General features: G+C 34.1%; 1 protein-coding gene across 4 annotated transcripts; it reads left to right on the forward strand.

Moving 5' to 3' along the window:
• The first annotated feature begins 12 nt into the window (after positions 1–12).
• On the forward strand, positions 13–15,713 carry LOC144440120 (uncharacterized). 4 transcript variants are annotated; one of them, XM_078129382.1, is made up of 14 exons: positions 14–141; positions 551–692; positions 859–981; positions 1,641–1,784; positions 2,715–2,918; positions 4,730–5,059; positions 5,925–6,055; positions 7,357–7,498; positions 7,891–8,201; positions 9,520–9,597; positions 9,836–9,922; positions 11,550–11,941; positions 12,837–12,943; positions 13,762–15,713. In XM_078129382.1, exons 3-13 carry the CDS (start codon positions 885–887, stop codon positions 12,850–12,852), a joined length of 1,932 nt encoding a protein of 643 aa, XP_077985508.1. In that variant the 5' UTR covers positions 14–141; positions 551–692; positions 859–884; the 3' UTR covers positions 12,853–12,943; positions 13,762–15,713. The 4 variants fall into 4 exon arrangements, with proteins under 4 accessions (XP_077985507.1, XP_077985510.1, XP_077985509.1 ...); XM_078129381.1 differs by lacking the exon at positions 551–692 and having other exon boundaries at positions 13–141; XM_078129384.1 differs by lacking the exon at positions 551–692 and having other exon boundaries at positions 13–141; positions 11,811–11,941.
• Positions 15,714–16,925: the final 1,212 nt, after the last annotated feature.

Genomic DNA, 16,925 nt, shown 5'->3' on the forward strand with positions numbered 1-16,925 from the left:
ATTGGCGATCAACCAACAATCGTGCGTACAGTAAATACCGGTGCAGTCAAGATAAAACCAGTTTCGGTCCTATTATTTCAAGTGTATTTGCCACCCTTTCTGTGCTCTTTTATGGAGGAAATGAATAAGGAAGGTAGACAGGTAATGTATTACCGTGTTTGTGTATTTTTAAACTTTGGTTTTTACATGTTCGTGAGTATAGTTCGCGTTTATTATTACATCCCATAATCTACCTAACAGTCATGTGACCTCTAGGTGAACAGGTAAACTGTTAAAATACAGATTAAAAAGTTCCACAAGAAACTTGGTGTACGATAAGGTTTGGAAGAAATATTAGATGAATAAGAAATCCTGAATGCATAACTTAATACATAAGGAAAATAAAGTCATTTTCTGAAGGTGTTTGCTATACTCGTAATCGTGTATTCGTCCATCGGTATGATATAGTTTATCGTGTACCACAGTCCCTCTATCAGGGCTGTGCGAGTACCAAAGGTCGCATTGCAATGTTGCCAGTGACTACTAAACGTATACCACTCTATCCTAACAGCTGCAGTATTAGTTGCCATATTGTGAAGGACATAGTGTCTCTGTACGGATAGAAATAATAGGACTGTAACAGATATTACCCTCCTAGGAATACTGTTATACTAGAACTTGGAAGTTTGATTTTAGTGGAAACAGTCTTTACGGTGAGTATAGTAAAACAGGATAACCGCGGTAGCAAGGCTACTGTAATTATTTGTGATGTAATTTCCGGTTTCGTTCATTTTTTGGTATCACGTGCATATATATAATATTCTGGTATGTGTATTCTTGCACTGACAGACAACGTTGTTATTTATATTCCACCCACAGAGCTAACGCAGCATGTAACCCTTGGAATGGCTCAGACACATTTATATCATTTACCAGTGATATCCCTATTACTTTGTATCGTACCATGCCGTTGTAGCTATTATTACTGCCCTCAACTACCAAGTAAGTTAGTCCTTTCTTTTTGATAACTTCATGACTTCGCAATATCATGCTTGTAAATGCCCGTCAGCGTATGCAGAAAGCTACAAGTTGAGTTTTATTATAACAAACACACACACACACACACACACACACACACACACATATATATATATATATATATATATATATATATATATATATATATATATATATATATATATATATTCTTTTTCAATGTTGTTTCATTTACTATTTATCAAAGTATACACACACATCCAGACATACAAAGAAACATGCACACAAATAAATAAACAAAAACACACAGCAGCAATAAACAAACAAACGAACAAATTAATTGATAAACAAATGCAGCAAACACAAACACAAAAACAAACACAAACATACACACGCACACACACACATACATACATACATACATACATACATACATACATACATACATACATACATACATACATACATACATACATACATACATACAAACAAACACACATACACACAAACAAACAAACAAACAAACAAACAAACAAACAAACAAACAAACAAACAAACATAATTTTGATTTTATTTAATCATCGATTCTTTATTTCTATGCTGCCATTGCATATAAGCCTACCTCATACGGACATAATATTTACTTTGTATTAATTACTTCAAAGGTCTCCATCACGATGGCAACGAAGCAGTAATAGCACAGCCCTATCACTATGTGTATATACCAACTGGTAATGCATTTTATTTGAATAGCAGCTTTCCTACAGGGATACAACATGGCACTCTATGTGTCAATCAAATTATTGAAGGTATGTACATTATTTACTAGTGTGGTTGGTATAAATAATGGGGTTGTTTGTATGTATGTATGTATGTATGTATGTATGTATGTATGTATGTATGTATACAGTATGTATGTATGTATGTATGTATGTATGTATGTATGTATGTATGTATGTATGTATGTATGTATGCACGTACGTATGTATATATGTATGTATGTATGTATGTATGTATGTATGTATGTATGTATGGGTGTGGGTAGGTGTGTGTTGGGGGGTGTGTGTTGGGTAGAACCTCTGATGAAGGGAGTGATAAAGAGAGGTGGGAAGCAGACATACATACATACATACATACATACATACATACATACATACATACATACATACATACATACATACCTACATACATACATACATACATACATACATATATACATACCAGCAGACAGACAGACAGACAGACAGACAGACAGACAGACATACATACAGACAGACAGACAGACAGACAGACAGACAGACAGACAGACAGACATTGAAGGACGAAGATCGATAAAGACTGAAGTAAATATTTTGTCATACCATTTTAAACGTCAACACAAGTGCCTACATAAAAGAACATGGAACCACAGATGTACCCTGATATACAAATGTTAGCTTTGTCCATAGACCCTCCCCACTGGTGGAGGGTCTATACTTTGTCTCAACAAACCAAAATTGCAACTAAAATATCCTGTTCAGAGTTATCCTATGTTATCCTGTAACTCTATACGATGTGTCTTTGTAGTGTTAGACTGGATTTAAAATGTGTCTATCTTTATGGAAAAATAAAGTATAAATAACACCATGTACCAATAGTGAAACGCCTAGGTTAAACTTTGTGCTGTGTCTGAAATATCTGAAATTCTACAATTAAAAATGAACAATCCTTTTACCGTGTCTTTTCTCTCCTTTCATCAGGTGTTGATGAAGTTATCAAATGTACAAGATACATACCCTCCTTAGGGCAAAGCAATCTTGATGATAATTTTCGCCTAAGTGAACGGAATGGTTACTACATGTTGTTTGTCAAAAGTTTAAAGCCATATCAAAATAAAGTGAAATACATTTGGTGGATGTATGGAACAAATGATGTCGTTACACACACAACTGTTGAAAATATTGGTGAGTAATCTTATATGTTGTCTTGATATTACGTAATACAAATTTCATAAAATCTGTGGTGATGACGTCACCTTAAAGTGGCCATAGGAGGATTGGGTATTTATTTTGGGTTTTAATTCATAAAACAATTTTATCATGGCTTCCTACTTGAAAAATCAATGTGAAACAACATATTCTAAGTCTGTGTTTGTAACTCAATACATTGCAAAAGATTGATAAATTTGTAAAATATTATTTTGTTATTGGACGTACAATAACGAACGTTTCACACATATTGTAGCTTTTTGTAATGTATTGAATTACAAACACAGCCATGGTCAATGTTGTTTCATGTTTATTTTTCAAGTAGGAAGCCAAGATAAAATTGAACTATAGATCAAAAGTCAAAAACAAGTACCCAATTCTCATCCATATGGCCACTTTAACCTCGAAATATTTCCATTTGTCATGTGTGATGTCATAACCAATGGTTTTCGAATACATCCGTGCAGGAATTTTCTAATATGAATGAGCATAACTATATCATGTGCAGTGGAATTTCTTTACAAGATTTCAAAGTTGTTTCAATAAATCAAGGTAGATGTACTATGTTGTCACCTCAAGTCACGTAAGCTTAAAGTTGATAACAGTAATCAATACAAGTGTACAGAAGGTGGAAATAAGTCTGACTGGACTTTTCCTTTAAGTTGATAGCAGTAATCAATACAGATGTACTGAAGGTAGAAATAAGTCTGAATGGACTTTTCCTTTAAGTTGATAACAGTAATCAATAAAAGTGTACTGAAGGTAGAAATAAGTCTGACTGGACTTTTCCTTTAAGTTGATAACAGTAATCAATAAAAGTGTACTGAAGGTAGAAATAAGTCTGACTGGACTTTTCCTTTAAGTTGATAACAGTAATCAATACAGATGTACTGAAGGTAGAAATAAGTCTGAATGGACTTTTCCTTTAAGTTGATAACAGTAATCAATAAAAGTGTACTGAAGGTAGAAATAAGTCTGACTGGACTTTTCCTTTAAGTTGATAGCAGTAATCAATACAAGTGTACTAAAGGCAGAAATAAGTCTGACAGGACTTTTCCTTTAAGTTGATAGCAGTAATCAATACAAGTGTACTGAAGGTAGAAATAAGTCTGAATGGACTTTTCCTTTAAGTTGATAACAGTAATCAATACAAGTGTACTGAAGGTAGAAATAAGTCTGACTGGACTTTTCCTTTAAGTTGATAGCAGTAATCAATACAAGTGTACTGAAGGCAGAAATTAGTCTGACTGGACTTTTCCTTTAAGTTGATAGCAGTAATCAATACAAGTGTACCAAAGGCAGAAATTAGTCTGACTGGACTTTTCCTTTAAATTGATAGCAGTAGTCAATACAAGTGTACAAAAGGCAGAGATAAGTCTGACTTGACTTTTCCTTTAAGTTGATAACAGTAATCAATACAAGTGTACTATTAAAGAAAGAAATGTCTGACTGGACTTTTCCTTTAAGTTGATAGCAGTAATTAATACAAGTGCACTAAAGGCAGAGATAAGTCTGACTTGACTTTTCCTTTAAGTTGATAGCAGTAGTCAATACAAGTGTACTGAAGGCAGAAATAAGTCTGACTGGACTGTTCCTTTAAGTTGATCGCAGTAATCAATACAAGTGTACAAAAGGCAGAAATAAGTCTGACTTGACGTTTCCTTTTAAGTTGATAGCAGTAATCAATACAAGTGTACTAAAGGTAGAAATAAGTCTGACTGGACTTTTTCTTTAAAGACTTAGCTAATTGACAATCAACAAATGGATCAAACATATTGTGTTTGTAGACACAGATTCCAAGCCCTGGCAAATCACTGCTGAAAATGACGTCATCATATCAGTCTATGGTCGTCTCTTCCATACCAAGGCTACAGAAATAACTCTGATGAACGCCACTTCTAATACGCCACTGACGAGTGCTTGGCTGACCGACGGAGACGCCTATCGTTGTCACCTCTGGAAAGATGAACTGGAGGGAGATATTGCCTTAGCTGCTAATAACGATTACTTCTTGATAGTATTTAATATGTCCTGTGTGGTTTCTGGTCGCTATGTTCTTATAACAACTTTAGAGAAAGATGAATCTGAGAAGAGAGACATCAATGTCATCGTACAAGGTAAATCGTCAATTGAAATACGTTTATATTTGATTATAATCATAAACTGATCATTTATCTTTTTTTTAATTTCTAATCTGTATTGGTTTTGCAACAACGTGGCAACAATTGTATCTGAAGACTACAAAAATGTCACCTGTTGTTAATATCGCATCTTGAAATTATTAAGTTTAACATCCCGTTATTTTGCTTCCACAACTTGAAACCATAATAGTTAGAGTTCAAGTGCTAACAGTGACGTGATGCATAGTCATAATATAGTTTTAGAAGCTATCAAATCGCCCAAAAGAAATAAAATAAACTTCTCGGCATAAGACTTAAATCAACAAACTATGTCATTAAAGTTGATTAAAATCTAATATGACAGTATTCAAATGAGAGGTCGACTTTATTTGAGATGTATGTCTTTTTATGGTAAGGGCCCATAAAATGGCATCTCCGGAAATACTGCATTGTGCGACCTCTCCAAAATATGAATAATACAGATTGGTCAACATAGCTTAAAAGAAGCCTGCTGTACAATGGGGCGAAAAATTCTGGGAAACAATCAAAGTGAGGAGCTCCTAAATTATGTTCAAACAATAGCATTCGTATTGATAGGAAAGAGTTAGAGAGATTAGGAGCTACCAGAATACCTTGCCCCAAACACTCCTCTACTCAACGAGATTTAGCCTATTGTACAACTCTACTCACGTTACATGATGTAGGTTCGGTTAGAATGACTCTTCTGGAGCCACTCAACATTACACAGATACCATGATAAAAGAAACCCCTCTCTTGATGGAAATACGTTGACTTTGTTATCATAATTCCCATAATTCCGTGCACTACGTCGATCTAATAATTATTCATATCTAATATTCAGGTAAACAATCGGCAAACGTGGTTATTTTGGAACATCCAAGTAACTATGGTGATAGTGCTCTCATACAGTGCAATGTATCATGGGAAATTCACAGAGAGCCAAGGTGGACTTTAAATCAAAGACCTCTTCAGGTATGATACGAAAAAAAAAATGGAAATAAAGAATTTAACCAGACAGCAAGTCTATCATATTACCAGGTGTAAACTGAATGTCTTCAGTAAGGGCAAAGTTTTGAGATTGTAGTTCCTACAGACAATTGTTGGAATACAACAGAACATATGTAATAAGTTATTTTTTTCATTGATTGCCATTTGCTCATTGCTGTTAGTGATCTCCTTGCCAACCACAACATGTACTGTGACATTTGTTGAGAAAGTAACAAAAAATAAGCGCATCGTCGTACCACTTTAGACAACATTTCCTGACGAGACTCTATTTTATTCCTTTTTAGTGGCATACAAAAATATGCCAATAACTTATTAAACTAAAAGCTACATCAATAATATTTTCAGGACAAGTGCGCATTGGTATCGCAAATGCATGTACTAAATTATATTGAATTTGAAGTGTGCATTCTTGAGATATAGCCTAATTACCAAAAACCATTAATTATGTAAATTTCTCGTTAATATTCTTGAGATGTTTACCAAAACATAAACGAGTCTTGCCATTACCTTACAGAATTGAGCAAGCAGTTATGGAGAAAATGATGATACGGATGCTTTTATGTCCATGCCGATTGTGTGTACAATGTACCGAAAATATGCCAATATCTTATTAAAGCTCAAAGCTACATTAACTATATTTTCAGGACATGCGCCCTTTGGTATCGCAAATGTGTGTATTAAGTTATAATGAATTTGAAGTGTGCATACATTGGACATGGCCTAATTACCGAAAGTCATTAATTACGTAAATTGCTCATTAATATTCACGGGATTTTTACTAAAACCTAATCAAGCCTTGCCATTACCCTACGGAATACGTCTTCAAAATTTCGTTTGCATTGAGGAAGCCGTTATGGAGAAAACGATGATACAGACAGACAGACTGACAGACAGACAGACAGACAGACAGACAGACAGACAGGCACACATACTTCCACCAATAAATATACCTCTTCCTTACGGAAGGAAAAATTGACACCTCTGCTTTCCAGTTGTTAAACTTACAAACGTTCTAACAACATACAATATGACGATCATATGACCGGTGATTCAAAACAAATCAAATCACGTGACAGTAGTGTTTCCATGCTATCAATATTTCAGATGAGAAAAATGACCAGACATGTACATTTCTACATTTCACTTCGGATTTTTCGGTCTACCAATTTACCCATATGGCCAATGTCACATTAAAATATTTGCATCTCGTGTTTTCGCAAATCATGTTGATACTGATTATAATCATAGACATTTCATATATTCAGATCAACGAAGAGAGATATCTCTACACAGGACCAAATAAGACCCTGCGATTTGACAGTTTCTACCAAGAGTATCAGGGTAGCTATTCCTGTATCATTGAGGAGGACTGTCACGTCATCAAGAGTCAACCAATTACACTGGCAGGTGAGGAAACATATATAATCTTAAAAACAACCCTGTATGATATCCTCAACTCCTTTAGCACATACAACCCATTGTTGTTTATGTAAGCACATAAGACTAAAATCCTTCAATAGACAACCCCTGTCCTACCATGTACCCATTTATGCACCAGGGCTGTCTGTACAACCCACTGTAGCTTCTGTAAGCACATAAGACTAAATCATTCACAAGACAGCCCCTGGCCTATCATGTACCCTTTTTACACATGGGTTGTCTCTGCAACCCATTGTAGCTTTTGTAAACACATAAGACTGAATTTTTCACTAGACAACCCCTCTGTCCTACCATGTACCCATTTATACATCTTGGTTGTGTATGTTGAGTACAAATACTGATCGTTATTTTTTTTACAGTTACATCAGCTGTAGATTCATCACTACTTATATCACCACATCCAATGAACAACAATACTGCAGGGACTCACAGTGGAAAAGGAGACCGTGATGTGATAGTGATAATCTATCTAATGCCTGTCTTTGCTGTGTTAGGTGTGTTATGCATTTTAGCAACTATTGCAATTTATAGGTGTTTGAAACACGGAGACAATATTAAGCTGTGCAGAGTAGACTACCAAAGACAACAACAGGAAGAACCTCAGGATGGAGGAAACGTCGATGAAGAAGAAGAGATGAACGATGAAGAAAATGTCCGCTTTTCTCATCTCGTGAGTTTGTAAATCTCTTGCAAAATACAATACTTGCTATACAGTAATACAGTGCACAGCACAGCACATCACACCACAATATTTGAAATGTTTGAATCTGCTCTATATTCTGTATGAATCTTATTTCTCTGCTAGAATTCAAACAGTAATAACCTCATCAGATCTCCCGTTTGGTGTCCCCCAAGGCTCAGTCCTTGGCCCTGATCTATTTGTTTTGTACACCGAATCTCTTTTCGATCTTGTCAGAAAGCACTAAATAAATCACCATGCTTTTGCAGATGACAACCATCTTGTCAGAGAAGATAAAATCGATCACAATTAAATCAAACTATCTGAACCATACAACCATACTGTTTTACTAAATAAGAAATGCGTACATCTAATAAGCTCTTATCAAATGATAGTAAAATAAAAGGAAAACTAATATCATCATCCAGACTAACTGCTACATCATCACTCCCTCCATCTATGCATATGAAAATTCTGCATTTTGTCTTAATTGATTATATTCCATTGTTGATATACACCAGCATTGTTGACTCACGTCCTTGATTACATTGTATTATTATACTATATTATATTATATTATATTATATTATATTATATTATATTATATTATATTATATTATATTATATTAGGTTATCAGAGATTAGCATTGATTAGATTAGATTGGATCAACTGTGTTAATTTAAAACGTCTGTTTTGACGTCAATTCTTAGTGTGGTTTAATAATACGATACAAACATATTTGGTTGAATGCAACTTTCTTTATAAGATATCTGAAATACTATACGCTTGTAACAATGGTGCGTGTATACTTGTCCAGCGGGAAGAGGACATCTAATGTATGTATAAATTCGTACAGAGTGGCGGGGAACTCCTCTGAGACCTCAAAACCCAAAGTATTCTCATAATAAAAATCCAAAAAATGAGACCTTTTCTCATATGAACTGTATCGCACAAAATAGATATTATGGATTGGTGTTCAATTTGCAAGAATATGACAGATTATGTTAATATATTGATGTTTTCATCTTGATATCGTCAAAGGTACTAAATACAATGCAGTGTCAAAGCAAACAAAACATCAAAACACGATAATGTCAACGAAATCTGCTATTTGCGATTCCCGTGCATGCTGAAAAGTATGCCATTTCTCATAGTTTGTGAGCACAAAAAACACCCCTTTCCAGAGCGTGAGGACCCTTCCCGTATGGTCGTCTTGGGGGGTTGCCCCCACCCCCACTCCGATAGTTGTTTTCATTTAATTCAGCCAAACGCATAACAGTTTCGATGTATTGTGTCGCTCTTTTCTAGAAACAAGAACAACCAGCAGTTGTATATCGAAAGCCGAGAGTAGCTACAAAGCCAATTGTAGAAAATTACTCTTCTGAGGTAAGTATTTTACATTACAATGTACCCCAGTTTGCTCTAAGGATATCTTCTATTGCTATTTTTACTAATAAATTCTTATTTCAATCACTTGAATAGAAAGACAACATCACTAGTGAACATGTTCAGTACACAGTATGCTTGAAAATACCCCCTAACTGCACACGCTTCGTCTGGGACTGCAACCACCAGGACAAGCATACATGTACAAACTATTCTAACTAAATGTCATTTCTCTAAGATGCAGATGCAGTCTCCTTATTCAGACAATGGACTAAAGGAACGAGTGGTCGAAGAAGCAAGTCCTATTCAAGACAGTGACAAACAGGTAAGATAATGTGAAATATCTTTTAAGCCTCTACATACATATGTTGTCTAAAGTTCATATATGGTCAATAACAAGTTGTATTCTACCATACTCAAATACATATAGTTTATATATCCCGGTGGTTCTTCGTCACGAAAACACGTCTATACGTCATTGGTTTTGCTGTCAATATAACAAATTGTGTTCTACCATACTCAAGCCAAATACAGATTTTATGTCTCGGTCGTTCTACGTCACTGGATTTACGGTGCTCGAAATTTACGTCAGCACATTTCAAATCGCTATTAGTTTCCCCGATGTTTCTTGCACTTGCTTGAGGAGGCTTAAATATATTATTCCCCAATGTTTGTATTCATTCACCTGAAAATTGTCTAGCCTCTCGTAGTGACAAGGCCAGCTTGGGTCACTTGTATTTTTCTGGGATGAAGAAAACATTGCGAAATAATATCAAGGTTTTATGCTAAGAGTGGTACGTGGGTAGGACACCAGTATATAATTACTTGGAACGATTGATTTGAAAAGAATGTCCGTTGTGGCATTTTAATTCACTTACCAGATCTTGATTACGCAATTTTATTTAATTACACCGTCTCTCTCTCCGGATCAAACATGACAATCATTTTAAATTACCGTTCTGAATATATTATATTGATATTATATATATATATATATATATATATATATATATATATATATATATATATATATATATATATATATATATATATATATATATATATATATATAGGAAGTCAGTGGTAAGATATGTCCGTAGTACAGTGCTCGATACGTCTGCACGCAGAGCGGAGTATATGTTGAGGGTAGAAGAAAATCAAGTCGGGTTTTTCGTCTCGTTCCAAGTAACTATATACTGGTGTCCTACCCACTTACCACTCTTAGCATAAAACCTTGATATTATTTCGCAATGTTTTCTTCATCCCAGAAAAATACAAGTGACCCAAGAGACGAAAAACCCGACTTGATTTTCTTCTACCCTCAACATATATATATATATATATATATATATATATATATATATATATATATATATATATATATATATATATATATATATATATATATATATATATGGGCCGTCGCAGGCAGAAGGGCCCTTATGTCGATTTTTGCTACATTTTAAGTTACACGCGTTCAAACATTGTATCACTTTTCGTTACCTGTGAGTTCGAAAGTGCGAATGACCTTGAAGACTCTTGGCTTGATGTTTGATCCTTTTGGGTTAATATTTCTTTCTTTTCGAAAAAATGTTACTCATTTTCGATGAAAATGAATAAAAATAACTAAATTGATAAAGGTTTTAGCATTTTTACGATATTTTTCCGACTCCAAACGAAGTTCCGTGCTGCACATTCCCGCCATTCCCGAAATCAACTCAATATTTCAAAGCGTAAGCAAACCTCTTCACAGCTCTTATTATATTAACCTACTACAATGTCCTTAGAAATCCCAATTTGTCGTGAAATAGACCCGGAACTACGCGCGTTACTTGAAAATCGTCAGGATGACATCGCCGAAACCTTCAGCCCACCGCAATCGACATCCAATTCGCAGATTTCCCAAGGTGAAAATACCACTACTAGTAATATTATTGTCCAACGCGATTCAGCCCAAGCAGAAGGTAATTCCGAAGACGAACCAACTCGACCCAGAAGAAATAGCAAAATTATTTTCAATATCAGACGACTTATCAGCAGACGAAGGGCCCCGGGATGATTTAGCCAAGAGTGCAGTAGAGTTAGCGATGAAAGACGGATGTGGATGTAAGATTGAGTGTTTTACCAGTTTGAGTGTCGACCGAGTATGGGAATACCGTTTAAACGTAGCAGTGTTTCAAAGGGACCAGTTAGATGTACTTATATTATCAAAGTTAGAACAGAGTGAAGTCTTAGGTGATACTATTCGTGGAGGCAAGAGGGAGCGACAATACTTCAACTACACCTTTGTTGGACAACCTGTCTGTGAAAAAGCGTGGCGTTACATTCATAGTATAGCCTATAGGTGAGTATTTTTGTTTTCGTACTTTTATTAATTGTTGATTTTCCCTATGTCGACATGTCGTCGTTGCTTTTAAAATTCACTAATTGCAGTTTTAAATGAAAGTCTGAAAGTCTGGTGGAGGGTCTATGGCCTGACGTAGTAATAATAGATGGTCATACCTTAAACATCGATGTCAAATAAGCCCGAAGCATAGAGGAGGGGGAATGACGACGCTGGAGTCGAAATTTATTTGTGTCAGTTGTAATGAACGCCCGGTCGGCGAGGTGACCTCGCCTTTATTTTAGCGGTACTGGTATCAAACTTGGATCATGGTGGTACTTTCATGCTGGATGTTGTAAACTGAACGGTTTATGGACAGGGGAGGGAAAATCATTATTGATGGCAGAAATTGGATGGTTACGTTTTTCAGAGAATACATTTGTAAAACTGTTCTTGGTAATCGAATGTAATCGATGAGTACAAAATATGCCATAGGTCAAATTGTGTAAATAACTGACTACTACCCATACAGCGTCAACACGTACCTGAAAAAATTTGTATCTACAGTCTGCTTACTGGAAGTTTGATTTGATTGTGCTGAAACAATATGATGTAACGTTATAACTTATACAGTGCCATTCAAGCTATTGTTATTGTATTGGTAATTCACTACAAATTTATACAATTGTATAATTACTTATGTAGTTTGAGTCATTCACCTAGTCCTATCACTTGTATACAATTGCCATGATTTTGTCGATTGTGTCAAAATTGTTTTTCGTTAAGGTCATTACAACTAGTCTTTGATATTCGTTAAACCTCTGTGTTAAACTTATTATTAATAATAGTAATAAGTAAGTATCAGTATTTTAAGATATATTGTGACATTAGTTACTCTTTTCTTCATTGTTATTAGGAGAAAAAAGATTTAATAATATAAAGAGTCATTACAAGATGTATGGTGTTGTCCCAAGAAATCATGGTCTGAAAGGCAAGAGACCAGTTAATGCATACTCATTTGAGGTAAGTCATTAGTTAGTGTTGCTGAGTTTATCTATATATAACACTTGTTGCTAAGTAAAGCCATCCCATTTCTCATATTACAGTATACTTTATAAGTTTTGTCATCGTGTAAAAAATAACCATCTCCCCTGGTTGTTTTGATGTGTCATTTTGTTCACGTTGAGAGGGAAATTTCAGTAAACCTGAAATTGTATTTTATAACATGACATACCGTATGTTTAAAGGTCAATCCGATACAATCATTTGGCTATTGCAAACTATATATATATATATATATATATATATATATATATATATATATATATATATATATATATATATGTATATGTATATATATATATATATATATATATATATATATATATATATGTATATATATATATATATATATATATATATATATATATATATATATATATATATATATATATATATATATATATATATATATCTCAAAACAAAATATAACATGTGTAACCATAGGGGTGCATAAAATTTTTAGATTGTTGTTTTCCTCACAGGCAAAATATAACAATGTTTTGCCTTTTCCCATACCTTTATGGAAAGAACACAATAGGTTGTGTGCAAACTGTTGTTTGAAACATACAGTATTTAGTTTCAACGTATTGGTTTGGTAAAGTTGTAGGTAAAATCTAAGTGTCGAAAAAATATATTTGAAAGCATTAACTTCAAATGGTGACCATGTACTATGTGCACCGTACCATTGATGAGTGTGTCATTGTTTTGTTTTTTATCCTGTTCTTTAATTCTCACTCTGAAATACTAATATATTGTATTTATTCTTCTGAGTATTCCAGGTAATACAAGATGTAGTTCAGTTTTTAATCCGATATGGCGAGGAAAATGGTTTACCAATGCCGGCAGCACCACGTGGAAGGGATGGGAGGGCCCCTGTATACATACCTTCAAGCGAGTCTAAGATGGATGTGTACAACAAGTATGTTGAAGCGTGTAGAGACTGTGAACCTATTAGAGAATGTGTTGGTGAGACTTTATTCAGGAACATTTGGCAATCATGTGTCCCCCATATACAGAAGATGGAACTATGTACTGATGTATGCGTGAAGTGTGAACAATATAGAAATAGTATTAGGTTTGCTGTTACTGAAGATGATAAATTAGGAGCAAGTTTAGCATTTTCCGAGCATATTTTGAAGGCCCAGAAAGAGAGAGAATTTTTGAATATTTGTATAAAAAATGCACAAGATGAGTTAAGTGATAGAGAGGTTTTGTCACCTGTCACATTTGATTTTGCCCAGAGTTTTATGTTACCTCATCAGTCTAGACAGGTCAGTCAGCTTTATTTTTTTAATCCATTACGTGTTAATTGTTTTGGAATATGTAATGATGGTTTGAAATCACAGATGAATTGTTTATTTGATGAGTCCCAAACAATAGGAATAGATAATGGAAAATGTCATGGAGCCAATAATGTAGTAAGTATGTTAGATGACTATTTTGATCACCATGGTTTAGGAGAAAGGGTTTGTCACTGTCATGCTGATAACTGTGGGGGTCAGAATAAGAATAAAACTGTTGTTCATTATTTCTGTTATCGCACTAGTATAGGTTTGCATGATTAAATTAATTACCATTTTCTAGAGCCAGGCCATACTAAGTGTATATGTGATGCATGTTTTTGGAAAGACACGCCAACTTTATCGTAGAAGTGATGTAGATACAGTCAGTCAGTTGAGTAATGTAGTCAGTAAAAGTGCTAAGATTAATAGTGTTAAGTGTTATATGGGTCAGGGCACAGTGCCAACTTTTCAGCGGTATGGATGGGATAGGCTTCTAAATAGATATATGACACCACTGAAGGGGATTAGACAGTACCATCACTTCAGGTTTACAAAGGAAGATCCTGGTTATGTGTATGTCAGGAAGACAGTGACAAACCTGAAGTGATGGCAGCAGGTGGGTTGAGTCTAGCTAGACTGAGAGAGTTGCTAAAGCAAATAGTTCCATATGTAAGAGAGCCATACAGTCAAGTATTCTGCCCCGAGGAGTAAAATGTTATAGTCAAAAACAGTGTCAAAAAGGAAGTATAACTTGAGTACCATATGATTTATCAGTACAGTATTGGAAGCAAGGGACAAGAAAATTATGTCAGTATGTCTTTCTCACATTACAATTTGCATAAGGTATGTTCTCAAAGTGTCACATTTTATTTAAAAAACTACTTTCAATCCAAAGATCACATTTGATTTAATTTGTAGACAGATGGTCCAATGCAAGACACATTCACATATATTGTGATATCAGGTCATCATAGTATAAGGTACATGTGGTTCTCATGTTCGGAAATGAAGTATACTCTGTATTACAATCATAGCATTTATAAACATTCAATATATATATTGTCACTTTCAATCCATATAGCCATTTAGTTAATTTACAATTGAAAAGTGAGGAACGATATTAGTAGGATATTTTGATGTTCAATATTTATACGACAGGGTTACTTTTATTGTCATCATCATTTAACCTTTCCCCTCCACCTATTCTCATATGTTGACTGCAATACACAAATATATAGCCATAAGATGAATTTCACATTTCAATTGTAGATTTATTTTGTTTGAGACAGTTCATGAAATTTAAGATTCCTTGTACATATGATTTTTTTTTAAACTTATGATACAATGTACATGTACACACGAAAGTAATGTTTAGAATGTATTAATAAGGTTTCCTTTACATGTTTGAGCTCAGGTGCGGTGTATACGGTTGCCATGGAGACATATAAGAGTGTTGTGATTTAATATATTTCTTCAAGTGTATACATTTTGCAGTTTTCTTTAGTAATTATTCAATAAACTAATTGTTTGGTATTCCTTTGTGTGCTAGTGAATCTCCCCCCCCCCCCCATATAATAATGAAATGATCCAAAAACAAAAACAATAATTATCAGCCCACATACTTCTCATTGTAAATAAAATAATCCATAAGAATGATTCCAACTTGTAGTATTATCATCAGTTGACACTCCTATACAGTGTGCTTACACAAGGCAATAGCAAAAGCTTTTGTCTAAATACAAAGGTCAGAGGTCACATCTTTGGATGGGCCAAAATGGTATTTTTAGGGCGTTTTCAGCGGAATCCTTTCAAACACTGAAATTTAGCCATATAAACTATCTAAAAATGAAAAATAAGTCAAAATCGAAAATTTTGACATAAGGGCCCTTTCTTCCTGCAACGGCCCATATATATATATATATATATATATATATATATATATATATATATATATATATATATATATATATATATATATATATATATATATATATATATATATATATATACACTTATTTATATATATAGTTTTTGTAGTACTGGAACTCTTTTTTGGTTGTAACTCGGAGTTTCACGCATTGTGCGATCATCAGACAGAGTTCCAGTACTACCAAAACTACTGCGCTCTGCCACTGCGGTATAGAGCACTGTCTTAGCAGATTGATACACACCGAGTTATATATATATATATATATATATATATATATATATATATATATATATATATATATATATATAAATATATATATATACACTTATTTATATATATAGTTTTTGTAGTACTGGAACTCTTTCTTGGTTGTAACTCGGAGTTTCACGCATTGTGCGATCATCAGACAGAGTTTCAGTTCTACCAAAACTACTGCGCTCTGCCACTGCGGTATAGAGCACTGTCTTAGCAGATTGATACACATCGAGTTATATATATATATATATATATATATATATATATATATATATATATATATATATATATATATATATATATATATATATATATATATATATATATATATATATATTCCTTTTTATTCAATAACAAGGTACAGGGGAATTGCAAGTTGAAGCTTCGTAAAACTAGTGAAGACAGAAGAGCATTTCTGGAGGAAGGCTATCAACATGTAAGTCATAATCACACAGGTTTGACAGATATGTGCTGC

Source organism: Glandiceps talaboti, chromosome 9 (genome assembly GCF_964340395.1).
Source record: "Glandiceps talaboti chromosome 9, keGlaTala1.1, whole genome shotgun sequence".
Classification (NCBI taxonomy): Eukaryota; Metazoa; Hemichordata; class Enteropneusta; family Spengelidae; genus Glandiceps; species Glandiceps talaboti.

What these genes read in the sequence shown, in the direction of transcription:
- LOC144440120 (XM_078129381.1), top strand. Translation starts at nt 885, where the DNA reads ATGGCTCAGACACATTTATATCATTTACCAGTGATATCCCTATTACTT. An exon ending in TAGAAAATTACTCTTCTGAG is followed by an intron (nt 9,598 to 9,835) that starts GTAAGTATTTTA and finishes CATTTCTCTAAG; the next exon opens with ATGCAGATGCAGTCTCCTTA. An exon ending in TTCAAGACAGTGACAAACAG is followed by an intron (nt 9,923 to 11,549) that starts GTAAGATAATGT and finishes AACGCGATTCAG; the next exon opens with CCCAAGCAGAAGGTAATTCC.